Source organism: Sminthopsis crassicaudata, chromosome 4, assembly GCF_048593235.1.
Source record: "Sminthopsis crassicaudata isolate SCR6 chromosome 4, ASM4859323v1, whole genome shotgun sequence".
In the NCBI taxonomy this organism is placed as follows: domain Eukaryota; kingdom Metazoa; phylum Chordata; class Mammalia; order Dasyuromorphia; family Dasyuridae; genus Sminthopsis; species Sminthopsis crassicaudata.
The window spans coordinates 38,649,507-38,666,428 of NC_133620.1; the positions used below are offsets into that span (position 1 = coordinate 38,649,507).

General features: G+C 33.1%; 1 protein-coding gene and 1 long non-coding RNA gene across 3 annotated transcripts in view; one reads left to right on the forward strand and one right to left on the reverse strand.

Moving 5' to 3' along the window:
* Nucleotides 1-6,464, reverse strand: part of LOC141541826 (uncharacterized) — a 31,849-nt gene extending 25,385 nt beyond the window's left edge. The window contains exon 1 of the long non-coding RNA XR_012481912.1: nt 6,334-6,464. This is a non-coding gene — a long non-coding RNA (uncharacterized LOC141541826). The remainder of the gene's footprint in view (nt 1-6,333) is intronic.
* COL24A1 (collagen type XXIV alpha 1 chain) overlaps nt 1-16,922 on the forward strand; it is a 345,626-nt gene that overhangs the window by 283,527 nt on the left and 45,177 nt on the right. For both annotated transcript variants that reach the window (XM_074266340.1, XM_074266341.1), the window contains 2 exons: nt 1,353-1,406; nt 3,346-3,453. In XM_074266340.1, coding sequence (XP_074122441.1) covers nt 1,353-1,406; nt 3,346-3,453 — 162 coding nt within the window. The remainder of the gene's footprint in view (nt 1-1,352; nt 1,407-3,345; nt 3,454-16,922) is intronic.

Here is a 16,922-nt window from a genome sequence, read left to right on the forward strand (position 1 = left end):
TTTTTGAGCCTAAATATAATACTTTATTCATTTTGCTCCTTTTAAATGCTTCATGGAAATCTGAGAAAGCTATATTGTCACTATTGCCCAATGTAATAATAATGCCCCCAAAAATGGAAGTGATTTTCATTTGGAATAATCTATTGTTGAATGGATTAAGTGGCACAATGGTTAGAACTCTGGAGTTAATACTCAGAAAGGGCATGCATTCAAGGCTTGTCTCAGACACTCATTTATCAAACTTAGCTATTTGAGCATAGTCAATTTGCAACCTCTGTCTCTCTCAGTTTCCTCACCTAGAATAAGAATGATAATAGCATTTACCTCCCAGGGTTGTTGTTAAGATAAAATAAAATCATATTTGTAAAGCATTAAGTTCAGTGCCCAACACATAGTAGGCACTTAATAAAAGTTTGTTTCTTTCTTTCCTTCCTTTCTTTACAGGGTTACAAGAATCAAATGAGATAATACATATAAAGCATTTTATAAGTTTTAAAGTGTTAGATTAATACTAGTTATTGTCATTATTATTATTGATGATGCAATGCTACCTTTTTATAATCACTGTTTATTTTTACTTGAGGTTTCTCAATCATCTTTTTATGAATACATTTGTAATTATTCAGAATCGTAAAACTTAGAACAAAAAGGGACTTTTGACATCAATAGACTGAGGCTCGATGTGCTTAAGTGACTGCCCAAAATTACAAGGCTATTTATAGCAGGAGAAAACTGACAATAACACCCAAGTTTCTTCATTCCTAATACAGTGCTCTCCCCACTCACTACCCTAGGATTGACAAATAATCTGAAAAACACTGTTGACCTATCCATGTATCCCACATTTTTCTTTTTTTAAATCACAAGAATGTCATCAGAACAATTGCATGGTTAGGGAGGGTAGGCTGAGTCCTTTACTATCTTGACAAACCTGCTGCTGCTAAAATCATTTTAATTTGGAGATTCCCACTACTCAAAGATAAGAAAAGCTCTATGGATAATGATGATCTTGGTCTTAAACTGCTGAATATAAGCAAAATAGGAATGGAAAAGGGCAAAATATCCATTTGCATTTCCAGCATGAAATCGTATACATAAAATCATCTCTTCAATTTCCCTTCAACTGAGTCATAAAATGTCAGAATTGGAAGAAACTTCAGTGATCATCCAATGCAGTCCTTTATTTTATACATGAGAAAACTGAAGTTCAGAGAGGAAATGACTTATCCCTGTTAGGAGCAGAGTTGAGAAGCAAACCTACATCTCCTAAATCCCTGTGCAGAGCTCCTCAAAGTTTTTGATTCAATTCCCCTTTTTTTTAACCAACTGATAATTCTGTTTGACATTTTTAGGGTCCAAAAGGGAAGAAAGGAGCTCCTGGTCTATCTGGGAAACCTGGGATTCCTGTAAGTAGCAATTCTCTCTCATTGATCTCTTGTTTCCAAATAAAGACAATAACTTCAGAATAGCAGAAAAGTTTTATGACAACTTATAATAATCTCTTATATAATTAAATTGTGGGGAAAGTATATAGGTTAAAATCCAGAGAGGTCAATCAGTGATCTCGTATCCTGGAAAGATAGTCTCCTCTTTGAAAACGGAAGCTTGACTTTTGAACACAGGGACCAGAATCCCAGGGACTCAACTGTCACTCGAAGATTAAATCACTTTAAGCCTGTGTGATATACTTACTAGAGGAAATCCACTAGCTAAATGATGGAAAGAAAGCCTATAAGAAGCATCCTTTGGAGTGGAACAAGGACCAGGTCTGGGGAAAATGGTAATCTTCTAGGGAACAACACAAAAAAGGGCGAGAGGATTTTTCCCCCTAAATACTTTTATTTTTAAAATGTATTTGTTTTCAACATTTATGTTCATAATATTTTGATTTCCATTTTTTTCTCCTTCACTCTGGCCTTTCCCCTCCCCAAGATGAGACTGCCTTTTAAATAAACTTTTTTTTTAATAAGTGCATTTTAAATACATATATATTAGAAAATTTTGTTCTCTAGCACATACACATTTATTTTATATTAAATCATCTCATGTGTTAGCATGGTAGAGGACAATAATGCCCAAGAGCACAATTTTTGAGCCTTGCCTTGTCCTTACTCTGCCTGCAAAACAGAGAACTTAGAATTATGGCCCGGTTAGGGGAGGGGTTAAGGTGGGGGCAGGGAGTCAAGACCAAAGATTTCTTCATGGTACTAAATAACAACAGTGTCGAGTAATAACATGCTGGAGACACATGATGGATTTTAAATTTGAGGTCTCAACTTCTTGTTTCCCCAGAAAATAAGACAGAGTGGGCTAGGACACAAATTCCTTCCATTTTCTAATCTTCCCTCATAAGGCAAAGATGATTTTCACATTAACCGCCAATAACCTCAGCTGGCCAAACAGATGTGTATTGACTGGCTCAGTTAAGACTTCCTACCCATCAACCCTAGCCAAAGGCAAGATGTAGCTGTAGATTGTCCCTTGAAAGGATATGTAGGAAAATATTTAAGCAAAGAAGAATAAATTTAGGTCCAATAAAGTATAGGCCATATTAGAAAGAAATAGAGAGAGATACTGACACTGATAGGCTATTCCCTTGGCTTTTTAATCTATCTGATCTAAAAGGACAATAAGAAAAAAGACCTGATTTTTAATGTATGAGAACAATCGGAACACCACCACAAGGAATAATTTCTGAAGATGAAGAATTCAATCCAGTTCAGCAAGTATTTCTGAAATACTATGTTAATTTCAAAGAGTTTCTGTTATTTTGAAATTGTAGACAGGAGCATGAGAGTCCAATATTTACATAGATATATATAGTATAAAGACATGAGGTGGGGGAGGGAAAAATCCCAAAAAGTTCTAAGAAAAATTGAGGAAGAAAAGAATGCATTCAACCAAGAGAATGAGAGCTTTCACAGAAGAGAACGACCCTGAAGGATGGAAATGAAATTTTCTTCTAGGAATGGGGAAGAGTATCTCTTGACAGTTATCCTGGCTCAACTGTTAACATGTGGCCATTATGTTCTCTACAGGAAGTTAAAACATGAACTTGGGACAAGTAGAATTATCAGGCAAATACTATTAAAATCGAAAGAGTTAAATAAACACTGATAACTAGCATAACATTTCTTGGTTAGGAAAACCTCATGACAGAAACTTGATCTTTTTGAATTCATTCTATAATTTTACAATTCATTACTAGCTCTCTGGGGAGGTTTAGGATTTATCATGGGACAGATATGCTCAAATAAAACCACTCATTGATGAATATAGAATATGGGGATCTAGTCATTTGTATTATGTCTTTATATAACCAGTGTAATTATTTGATTTGTCAAGGGACTCATGGGCCCACCAGGACAAAAAGGTGAGCCAGGATACCATGGAGCAGAAGGCATCCTTGGAAATTCTGGAAAAGTTGGGCTACCGGGAAGACCAGGGCTTCCTGTGAGTCATTCTTTGTCCTTTTATAAAATATTATTTAAATGTATGTACAAGGTTCTATTACTAAAGCATGAACATACTATCTATATTTCTTTGCTTTGGCACTATCTCAGATTAAATTAGTCAGTCTTTTAATAGTTATTTCTGGAGACCTATCTGGGATGATGTCAAGTTAATTTCTAGAGAAGGTCAGAAAGAATATTATCCTGGATCCACTACTATATAATACCCCCACACATAGTATTTCAATACCCCATTTAAATAATTTAAGGCATTTGGCCCATATAAAAATTTCTATCAGAATGTTAAAAGAACAAATTAAAGGGCAACTCAACCTGATTGTCTTGGGCTTTATCTATTTGGACTATTTATGGAACATTTTGGTTTGGGGCAAAAATTCAAAATGAGTTCTGCCAAAATTCATTTTCCTTTAATTTTCATAGTTTTGATACTGTTCAAGGACTGTGAAAAGATTCTCTCAGTGTTCATTCAATTTTTGGTGTAATAACATAGCTTCCTTCTTTCTTCCCAACATTTTCCTTTCTGTATTCCAACTAATATAGTATTTCATGTACATTTGTTTTTAGCAAAAACCATTTACTTAAGCTTTCTGGTTTTGTTCTGCTTCCCTATTAATTTCTTAGAATTTTCCTTATATGTATGCAAGTCGTTAATTCTTCTTAGTTTTTGGGTCAGTGTCAAGTAAAAGGAAGGCCTCCAGTAGAATACCTGCATTTTCATCAGTGGTTTGGACAAAAGCAAAGATGGCAAGCTTTCCAAATTTTTACAACAAATTTCATAGATAATGCAAAAATTAAAGAGAGAACAAATATACTTGGTTCAGAATTCAAATCAAAAAGAACTAAATAGGTTAGAATGATAGGCTAAAGATAATAATATGAAAGTTAAGTAAGTAAATCTAAAGTCCAACACTTAAATTTTAAAAATCAGTTTAGAAAATACAAAATGAGGCAGAGCCTATAGCAGTGTAGTTGTGAAACAGTTTAACAGATCTGAAAGTTTTAGTGGACCACAAACTCACATAAGTCAATGTGTGATGTGGCAGTCAAAAAAAAACAAAAAAAACAACCCTGATATCATTCTAGTCTGTATCAAAAGAGACATAATATTTAAAACATGGGAGTAAATAGTTCTGCTATTCTAGAGTAATATACCTAGTTTTTGGTATTATGTTTTTCAAAAGACATAGATAACCCAGTCATCATATACATGAAGGTAAACAACATAACTACGGACCTTGAAACCATGTCATGTAAGGATCCATTGAAAAAATCAAAATGTTTATTCCGGTGTATTGGGGGAGATAGAAGGAATTAGAAGAGCCTGTGATAATTTCATAATTTTCTTCAATTATTTGAAGGTTTAAGAAATGAGAAGTTTTTCTATTTGGCCAAAGAGTAATAAACTAACAATGGTTGAAAATTGAAGAAAAGAATATTTTAATTAAATATAAAAGAAACACTCTCCAAACAATAGAGCTATGCAAAAGTACAATGAAATTATTCGGGGAGGTAGGACTCCCTCCATTAGAAATCTTCAAACAGAGGCTGAATAACTATTTCCTGAGGAAATTATCAAAGGGGTCCATGAATAGATATAGGACTCTCAGATCCTTTCCCACTATGAGATTTTATTTCTATCTCAGATATCAAAAAAGATGGCTATTTTTATATTAGTCAGGAAGTCAGCAAATCTATTGGGTACCTAATATTGCCACAACTTCTAGAACTAATCTCAAACGCCAAGGGAAGTTTCTTTTTGCCCTGTGCTGAATTTTCTGAATTGCCTGGAAAAAGCAGATCCAAATAACTGGTGTGTAAAGGGCTAGAACTGAGCAAATGCACTTGGATAATGGAGCATGTGAAACTACTTGCCAATTGGACAATTCTCTATTAACATGTTTGAAGGATGACCCTCCCCAACTATTTGGTGCTGGCTGGATCAGTGGATGTGGACAAAGAAGGGGAAGTGACATGAGTGGGTGGAGTAAGAGGAGGAAATTGAGGCATTCTCCTGGTGATGGAGAGAGAGGAAGGAGGAGTGGAGATTGCTAGATCTAATCCCCTGACCACAACCGCAAAAACCAAGACTAAAGACTTTTGATTCTGGGAAGACAAGGTCCCAACACTGGTGTATTCTAGATGTAAATGCTCCAGAATCAGATTCTAACAGGATCCCCATTTTGATTGTTTCTACTAATCTTTATATTATCTTTGATCTCTTTGTAATCCATGTAGAAGAAAGTGCTAGTGTCTATAATAATTTCAATAATATTTCAAAAGGCTTTTATTTGAAATGCTGCATTCATAGGAAGATGCAATTAAAGTAATATACACACTAAAATATCACAATAACTTGTCGTCAGGTCCCACATAATTGGGTCACATTAGAATGAAACCATCTTTCATGGTCCCTTCAAATAGGAATTGAAATGGGCCCAGCCTATTACTCAATTGTAAGCTCTGGTGAGTGATCTTAGAGTGAGTCTATTTTCTTGTGTATTATGTTTCAGCTTGTATAATTTCTTTTATATATTTGGATAGGTGAAGTAAGGGAAATCTCAGTCTTCCAAAAGTCATTATGTTTTCTTGTTGTGGAAAAGTAGGAAAATGAATATTAACTTCTGAAACTGAATGGCAAATTATAAATATTAGTAATAGCAAATAAATGCATTTCTTTACTAGGAATAGGAAATGTTTCATATTCCAACTAGAGTACAGACAGTACATTCCAGATATGCACAATAGAAACCAGCATGGTGTATTTACATGCATTTTATGTGCTGAAAAAGAATTTCAGCTATTTGGTATATGGGATACTCATCAGAACATTAGCTACACATCAGGGTAGTAAATTACTTACCACATTAGGTCATTCAAAAGTTCAATGTGACAAACAGCTTCTTCTTGGCTGTAGATGATACCTGGAGGCTCCCACAAGAAGGATCAAAAATTTCTAAGTAAAGAGAACATTGAGTTGGCTTATGAAATCTGAAACATTTGTTCTTGCATAAAAGCAGCTATGTGGCAACTCACTGTCAGACCCTAGCTGCTAGTAGGATCCATCAACAAAACCGCCCTAACAACCCTGGATCTATACTCAGCAACCTAGCAGTTTATAGAAAGAAGATAAGCAGATGATTTATGGCCCAAAGAAAAATATTCAGGAAGGTGCTGAAATAAATGGGACTTAAGAGATTGGAGCACTTCTGGAGTCACAGCAAAATTGAAAGGTCACTCTTGAATTGACTTTGTTGGGAATACCAAACTGAACGTCTTGAGCTAAGTTCAGAACTAGAATGTAACATATCTGAGAGTAGATTTTGAAGTCTGCCTGTTTCTTCATTCACCACACAATTAGGACAAAGAAGACAGGACTCAGAGCTGCTTTCAGAGGAAGCCATATGGCACATCAAAACAAATCATACAATATCATCTTATAGGGAAGAACCACTTAACCCTAATCCTAATTCTGACCTGTTCTGAAAAAATAAAGAGGTTACGGCATCCCTGAATGGTAATCATGCTTGCCTTTTGCTTCGTTCTGTTTCTAATTAAGTCAACTTGGGGCCCACTTGACAGAGTAGAGAGAAGACTGACCTTATAGTCAGGGGAAGATTTGACTTCAAATCCTGTTTCAGACACATGCAGGCTACATGATTATAGCCAAGTCACTCAAGCTACTTATGTCAGAAAGTCAGACATGAAACATGAGAGTACCATAGACAAGAGTCATCACTTGGAACCTAGAAGTGACCTTAAAGATGATATTTTCCAAAATCTTCATCTTATAAATGAAGAAATTGAGAGTTCAAGTGATTTGATCAAAGCCACAGAGATAATGAGTAGCAGTGCCAACATTAAAACCCAGTTCTTATATTCTAAAGCCAACTTTTTGTCACTTTATAATACTGCTCCTCTAACAATTCTCTGCCAGTCTTTTAAGAACATCATGTAGAAATTTTTACAAACGTCAGGTATTTTAACTTATCTCCAAAATAAGTAGATAAGGTTTTAAAATTTGTTTTTTTTAAACTTTAATTCTTACAAACCAACTAGTATTTTTCACTGGCTTACAATAATCATTTATGCAAAGTCACCTGAATAAATATTGAAGGCAACACACCAAGCCATTTCAGGGATTTCTAAGGTAACTAACCTTTCCTTGGCAGAAACTCCAAAAAAAATTCTAAATTTCTTTGCTCATTATCTGAGCAATGAGTTAATAACTTAGAAATATTTAAATTTCATAGAAGCTGCTATTGAAAGGAATCCTGGAAATAAATGACTTTGTAACAGGAAAAATTAATAGTAATTAATCTGATTCTTATTTAAAGGAAGAGGCATACTGAACATCAGACTTATGTTGGCTCAAATCCGAGAAAGACATAGCAGGAAACATTCTATTCCTCGACTATTCCTTAGTCTTACTACTGACCACCAGTCATTTGTTTTCTTATGTGATAAATTCTGGGCAATACATGCTTTTATAGAATCTCTGAACAGTAAATTCATTAACATTAGTAAAGGAGCCTGAAATTACTTAATATAAGATATGTGTTTGTACTAACTTCTAGAATGTTCATTAATGAGCAATTAACTATCAGGTCATGACATATCCTGCTACTGTTAATGTTTTTATGTAGTGAGTTGTATTAACTTATGCTCAGGATTAGTAGCACATCAGTTACTCTGAATACTGATGTGTTTGCATCCAATATAACAAAAGATTCATGAAATGTTATCTTGAGGATTTTGGTCTAAACCCAAGCCCTAAATGAAGTGTTGATCTTTTTGAATAGAGAATTTTTTTTCTATAAATGACTCTCTTTAGATTGCAAAGTACATTAAGTACAATAAAGTATGAATTTTAAGATCAAATGAGATAAAAATTGTAAAGCACTTAGCACAGTGCCTGACACATAATAAGCACTATTTAAATGTTAGCTATTATTGCTCATAATGTTAATTATTATAAATTATTAATGTCCATCATTATGATATTAATAAGATAGTATTGTATATTGGGACCTAAAATTACTCTGCAGCCCAATTAGAACTAGAAAACTAAATGAGACTTTAAAGAAGTTCAATTTACTTAGAATGATATCCTGAAGGTTCTAAGGTAAAGAAAGTACAAATAAACAGGAGGTTAAACAAAATCTGTAACTGAAACCAAGTTCCCTGGAATACATGTGGCTGGGTAAGGGCACTGTTCCATTGCTTCATTTTTTAAAGCATGGTACCACAGTGTTTCTTGGCTTACCTTTAAACACCCTGCTGAGTTTTTCCACTGAGAAAAATATTTATTCTGGGGTTTCTAGCCTTATGCAATTGCTTGATTTTCCTAAACAATGTTTTGCCCCTTTTAGATGAAGCCAACAAAGTTAAAGCATCCCTGGCATGATCACCTTATTATTTTAATCTTTTTACAACATCAGATGAGTGCAACTGAAGGATAACATTGAGGCATATCACCGTTGCCTAGTGTATATTTCCTTTCTCACAAGTGAGCGTTTTAAGTCTGAGCTGTAAACTTAGCACATCTGTAGTAAATGAGTCTACCATGCTGTTTTCATTGAGCTGGACTCCTTTTTCACATGAGGATCATCACAATCATTAATGAAAAGGAAAACAACATTTCCCTGCAAAAGATCATAAATTCATTCATCATCCCAAATGAAGGCTTACCAGACTTTTTTTATTGCTATGAATAATAAAACTTTTTTTGTTGTTGAGAAAAAAGTTAACTCTCGGTGATAAATTAAGACTTTGTTTTTATTTTTTTGCAAAAATTTAAACATAGTATAGGGATGTAATATTCATCTTAAAAGAGACACTGAAAATCTTGAGATTTCATTGGAGTTTGCTTTATCATGAGTGAAAAAAACTAGCTTCACCCTATTCAAACTTGGAACCCCATGAGCGGAAAACAGCAGGACCACCATGAAAGCCCACATTGTGGACACAAGAAACCTTGCATCCCAGCTGGGTTGTGTGTATCCTCTTGCCCATAATCTGGAAGCAAGCTATGGCAACTCTTATTTGCATGTAGTTTTTGTTTGTAATATAGCCTTTTTCTTAGGAGAAAATTTGGAAATGAAACATATTTACTTTGGCAAAATGTGTGTTACATAAATTTAGTCAACTCTTGATTATCCAGGGGCTGATTAACTGGTTATGGATAATCCAGACTTTTTTGGTCCATTTTCCTCTTGTAGTTTATGTTTTGGCTATTTTCCTGTTCATTAGAACTGCTTCCAGAGAAAAATAGCCTCAAATCAATCAATCTGTCTACTGAGTAAGATGAAAAATTTGGCTAGGGAGGAAGATAAAAGTATTGGCTGAAATGGTAGTTTAGTTTTACCCATGGTTTTCAAGGACAAATGCTGCCCCTTTTCCAATTAAACATGAATTATTATACGAATAGCAGTGAATAGTTTTTCTGTTTCCACTGAAAACAGGGAATAAGGAAATGTAAAATATGGAAAGAGGAGTGAAACATTAAGAAAAAGTCCCTAACTTTAGGATCATGCTATTTTCATTAATGAATAAAGTTGTGGGAACTTCAGTATCTGGTGAAACAAACAAACAAACAAATAACAACAACAAAAAAAAAAACTAGAAACTTAAGAAAACTGAAATATAATCCTTGTTTTGTTATTAGTGATATGACCTTAATCAACACATTTAATCGTAGTATTTTAATAGGTCTCACATATCTAATTTTCACAATATAACTTGCTCCTAAACAAATCTTTGTTGCGTGAGAATTAGCAGGAAGCCTTATTGTTGCCTTCTGCGTGGACATCATTTCAAAGGACAGGCAGACTGGGTTGGTATTTCTACTTGGATCTTTTTTAAGACATTAAGGGCCCATCCCAAAATTGTAGTGAAGTCTTTGGTCTAAATAGGATTTAGGTATGAAATTGGGGTATAAACTTTCACAATCAGGAATAGACTGTTTTGACAAAGCAATCCAAACAGATTTATATGAAGTTGAGCTGCAGACCAAAGTTGTCAGTGTCCTTCCCTTATACAAAAAAGTAAAAAGAAAACATTTTTTATAGATAGAACTCGAACCAGTTGCTCCTGCATTTTAAGCTCAGGTCTTTTGACCTTATCCCTCAGACAAATTCTAAAAACTCCAGTCTTCATCCCTGACTTCTACTAATAATAAAGACCAAACTGCTGACCAACTTTTGGATTAGATCTTTCCCTTCTCTAGATCCCCTTGGATCTAACTCTAGCAGCTTATAATACTAAAATATCCCCACCTGGATTCAGGAAGGCTACTGATCTTGATTTAGATGTCACTAAATAAATATGTTTCAAGTGCAACATTTGATTATTGGATATTTATGGTCATTGGAAGAGGAAGGAAAGAAATGGGGAATTCCAAAAAATACTATAACAGCTTTATTTACATAAAAAGAAGCATTGTAAATAAGCACAAAATATTTACTCGCCCAAATTTTTTAAGTCACTCTGTTCCCAGGGGAATTTACCTCCAGTAAAATAAATAAAATGATCATTCTTTACTATTGATCCAGGTATAAATTTTACTTGTCTGAGGTAAGGGAAGCAAAGGACTATTTGTGTGACTGACTGGTTCACAATATACTAACATCTAAATATAGTACTGAAAATATCCTGCCCTAATAGTGAGAGGAGACTTACATGTGGACACGTACTTCTAATACTAGGTCACAAGTGCTTGCCAATGTACTTTTTATTAACAATCAGCCAGTAGATGCAATTTGTTCTTAGAAAAAGCATTGATTTACTAAGATGTCATAATAAGTAGCTATAAAACATTTACTTGCAAAAACTTGGTCATATTTTCCCACAAGTACCCTGAGGGTTTGTGGAAAGAATAGGAACAAAGTACAATGGTAATGCAATAGACATATGTGGAACACCAAGACACTTTGTAACTGTGTTATAGTGCTCCAAAGTCTTAGCTCTCTTTGTGGATTCCACATGCAACTTTATCATGAGCATGGAAATCTCGAGTGAGTCTGTCACTCAGCAAGGCTCCCAGGGTTGGCTCCTCTTTACAGCTTGATTTTTGATCACCAAAGCTTGCTCTGTCATGAGTTCACATGTGGCTCCATCACAGATGCTCCTACTAAAAGCTATTTGCTCCTTTGAGTGACTGTATCTCTGTGTTTGCATTTTTAATAGTATATGTATTCCTGCCAGATATAATGTCAAGTGTTTCTCCTTCAAAGTTATGGCTAAGGGGAGAAAGGGCAAGAAAAAAGAGAGAAATTCCCTTTTTCTATCCCTGAAGTGGTCTCTTCCCCATGAAGCTCCTGCTATGTACATCCATAAACTGTTGAATTCACCCAGGACTTTGTTTTTTGAAGTCCTGTAAAGGTAAATCTAATTTTTTCTTGTCCAGTGATTTTGCCCTTTGATTCTATCTGAGAAAGATATTCATACTTCATAAAGACATCAGTGGGTATTTGCAGATACAAAATACTTTTTGGAAAGAGTCCCTAGAAGACAATGTTTCAATAAACATTTATTAAGTGACACAGTTGGCAAGACATTGTGCTAAACATGACTAGGATATTTACCCTCATTACTTGTTCTTGAGAAATGTTTGTTCTTTGCTACATATGACATTTTGTGATTGTTGTTAATATTTGGATACTTTTCCTCAACTTTCTCTCATGACTGAGAAACTAACTTTAGTAGCAAATGTTTTGAAACATTCATTGTACTGAATAGCAATTATTGTAGCATACAGACATACAGAGTGGGAGTGTTTAAGAGGGAGGCCAAATACAGGAAGCAAATAATCACAAATAAATGTTAGCTTTGTAGGAGAGATCCTAAAGGAGGGGCCAAAAAGACATAAACAAGGGATAAATATTAGAGATTAGGCTCTGAGATTGGTGAAGAAAGGAAAGACAAAGGAATGGGACCAAAGTACTTGTTACAAAATAGCATTGATCAGATACCTTCTTTCTACAATTCTTTCTTCTCTGCAAAGAGGAAAAGGGGGATGGTAGAAAAAAAGTAAAAGATATAATGATAGATAAAAACACAAAATTAACAACTTTAAAAAGTATGAATGTGAATGGCATTAGCTCAACAATAAAATGAAGGGCAGTGCAATGAATTAGAAAATAGAGTTCAAAAATGTATTATATATACAAGAAACACACATGAAACCTAATGGTTCACATAGCTAAAATAAGAGATTAGAGCATAATTTATTTTGCTTCTAAGATACTTCAGGGACATTTTTTAAAATGTAGGGGCAGCAATCATGACCTAATATAAGACAATGGTAAAAAAAAAAAAATAAACATATTGAAAAGTTGCAAATCCATTTAAAAATATAATAGATAATGCAATTATATAAATCTTTAATAAATATTTACTAAATGGTGTGGCCATCTAAACAGTTAAAAGAAAAGTTAGCCAAATTATGAGGGGAAAATTGACATATCCCTTCCAAAACTTTACAAATTAGCAAAAATATAAATAAGAAATATAAATAGAGATAAACAACAAATAATAAAAATAGTACATTTAAATTAATTGTAATAATTGATATTTAATTAATTTAATTAAAATTAACTTTAAAAATAAATTATATAAATATAAAGGAATATAAATAAATAATGGACCTAAAATTAGATTTTTTTTTTTAATATGAGACATGATAGATCTTTGGCAGTTACAAAATACTATGTATTTCTGAAGTTTGCATACTAGTCTTATAAAATGTATCATATGTTATTACATATAGACCTCATAAACAAATTCAGAAAAGGAGAAATATTAAACTCAGTCTTCAGTTATCAATGTAAATTTTAAATAATGATTAATTATTATTGCACTAGAAGAAAGAATTCAAACTATCAAATCTAATCTTAAAGATTTGGTAGATCAAAAAACAAATTATAGGAACAATAAATAATTTGATTTAAAATTATAACAGTGAGACACCATACCAAAACTTTTGAAATACAGACAAGACAATCTTTAGGAAAATTTCCGAATCTCTAAAAACTTTTATCAACAAAAGAATAAAAGAATAGGGGCAGCTAGGTGGCGTAGTGGATAGAGCACCAGCCTTGAATTCAGGAGGACCTGAGTTCAAATCTGGTCTCAGACACTTAACACTTTCTAGCTGTGTGATCCTAGGCAAGTCACTTAAACCCAGCCTAAAAAAAAAAAAAAAAAAAAAAAAAAAAAAGAATAGATCAATGTATATTTGGATATTTAAAAATTTGTACAGAAAAGAACAAAAGTGAAAATGAAACATAGACAAGTGGAACATCAGGGAAATTTTCTACTTGAAGTTATAACATGCTTATAAGGGAAAACAAGCTGTATTAAAGAGGTTTCATGTGCAATGTTCCTTCTCTGTCTCATTTTGAATAATTAAATGTTCTTGTTTATTTAATGTCAAATGCAGAATTTTAAAAATAAAAAATAGGGACTAACTGAGCAAATTATAATATGTTAATATAATAGATTATTATGATATAAGAAATGGCTAAAAAAAATGAAATAAGCCTTTAATTGGCACCTGCAAATTTGCCAAATTCTGTGCCAAGCACTTTACAAATATTATTTTTCAACAACCCTGGGAAGAGAAGCTATTGTTATCCCCATTTTGCAATAGAAAAAACAAGTAAAGGTTAAGTTACTCATTGAAGATTACATGTTTGAAGTTTTCTTTGTTTTGTTTACTCTGAATCAGTTAAGTAAATTTTCCTAGGTTTCTCGGAATCTGTGCTTAGGCAGCTAGATTGCACAGTGGATACTGGTCTAGGTCTGGATTCAAGAGCAGTTGAGTTCAAATTTAACTTATTATATAATAACTTATTATATACTTTATAAAAGTTGCCTTATTATAAGAATAATAATATGACACTGTTGTTATATTTATTATATTATATATATTATTAGATTATATTTATTACATATTATGTTATATATATTTATTATGATACTTATATTAATGTTAATGATAATATAACATATAATAATAACAAATGATGATGTAACCTAGAATTTATTTAACTCTTTAAAGTTCAGAAAGCACTTTTTATATACTAATTCTTATATGCATAATAGAGACTTGCAGTTTCATATACATTTTTCCTTTTCTGTTCTTTTTTTGTAAATGGAAATGATCAAGTTTGTGCCTAGTATATCAATTGATTAAAAACATTGCTTGCCTGATTCATTAAATTCATAATTTTTCAAAATTAAGTCAATATTACTATTACTTCTGGTAATGAATTGTCCAATCGTTCCAACCTCTTTGACTTCTAGGACAGAATACCTCTATCTCACTACCATTTCTTAAATATTTCACCTCCCACTATTATAATATAAGCCTTTCTTTTTTTGCATTTCCAATACTTAGCACAGAGTCTGGAACTTGAATAACTAACAATATCAGTACCATAGTCCCAAGGAACTAGGTCTCTACATATATTTTCTTTAAACTCTTGTGCCCATTGCTCTGGACCAACATACAATGTTCAGACCATGCTTAGTCCTGGAAGTCCTGGTCTTTAAAGAAGAGGAATTAGTCTACTTTCCCCCAATCAGCACCTTAGGGACAATTGACCTAAAACTTTCTGATTCATATCTAGGGTCTTCCCCAAAGGAGAATAGAGGAGTGTTTATTTCCTATACACAAGAGAAATATAGTTAGATTGCATATTGGATTGAGTACTAGACATAAAGTCAAGAAGACCTGAATTTCAATATGATCTCAGACATTTACTCATTATGTGACTTCAGGCAATTACTTGTCTTCTATTTATCTCAGTTTCTTCATTTCTGAAAAAAAAACAAAAAAACTTACTGGATTGTTTTGAGCAAAAAATCAAATGTGATACATGTAATTTTAAAAACAAAACACTCTATAAAGTTAGCTATAATTTTATTATTATTATTTTCACTATTAAAGTTAATTAAGTAGCATAATACATATGATGCTCAATTTGGAGTCAGGAAGACAGACTTGAGTTCAAATCCTGCCTCAAATATTTTACTGGGTGACCTTGAGCAACTGGGTTAATTTATCTCAGCTTCAATTTTCTCATCTAAAAAATGGGTTTGTTGTGAGGATCAAATAAGGTAACACACAAATTTATACAAAGCACTTTAAAAAGTCTTTTAAAATGCTATCTATTAAGTGATGAATATAAAAACTCAAAAGTATATATTAAAATGAACAAGTGGAAGTACTAACTCCTATTATATGCTGAGATTTAAACTTCATTACAATATAAAACATTTTGGGGAGCTGCAGGCATAAGTATATTTCACCTTGACTTTGCACTGTCTTCCTCATGACAGATGCCTTCTGGCAAGCTGGGCCATAGCTTTGGTGTTCTGAAAGCTATAAATGACAAATTTTAGGAGAGTTTCCAAAACAAATCTACTCCTTAGGAATCAGTAATATTTCTTACCCAAGAAAATTTCCCACTGATTTCAGCATTGCTAGAAAGATGTAGGATTGTAGTATTGTTCCTAGAGATATGTTCACATGCTGTTAATGTGATCATATTTTGACAAGAGTAATATTCTAAATTATAAGTAATATTATACAATTTCAAATTTAAACCTTTGAAGTATTTTGTTTCGCTCTCCCACTCTTATTAGAATTCTCTTTATGATGACTATATGGCATGTGATTATTTAACACCTACATTTAAATACTTCCAGTGACAAAGAATTGACTACTACACAGAGAAATACATTTCCTTTATGAACAGTACTTATTATTGAAAAATTCTTCCTAACCACATAGCATTAGAGGAGGAATATTCCTATTAAAAAGAAGGGAGTTTTGTTTCAGGGATCAGATGGCTATCTATAAGCTAAGTACTTGAGGAGTCTAGACAACAAGCACTCCTGGTTTCAGAGGAAGGAGTGATGCACTAGACATGTGTTTATCACTAATTGGGACCTCATAAGCCATCAAGATCAACCCCCTTATTTTACAAGTGGGGAAACTGAGGTCTCGAGAGGGCATCTGATTTACCCAGAGTCATATAAATAGCTAGTGACAGGATCCATGACTCCAAATCTAGAACTTTATGTAATATATGTATGTGTATCTTTTAAAAATTATGAACTTAACAAATATTACCCAACATGAACATTTTATATAAAAAAAAAAGGATAGAATGTGAAATTGTGAATGTCTATTTCATCCAACTTCATTTTAAGTGTAAACAAAATGTAAAAATTAGTAATAAAACTAAAAAAAGTTTTTTTTTAGGAAGGAAGGAAGGAAGGAAGGGAAGAAGGAAGCAAGGAAGGAAGGAAGGAAGGAAGGAAGGAAGGAAGGAAGGATATAGAAAGATATTTGAAGACGGATTTTGTCCACCCTATTTCTTTACTGCTCCTGCCTAATCATTACTGATTTTTTTTCAGCCACTTCCCATGTGTAACAGTTTG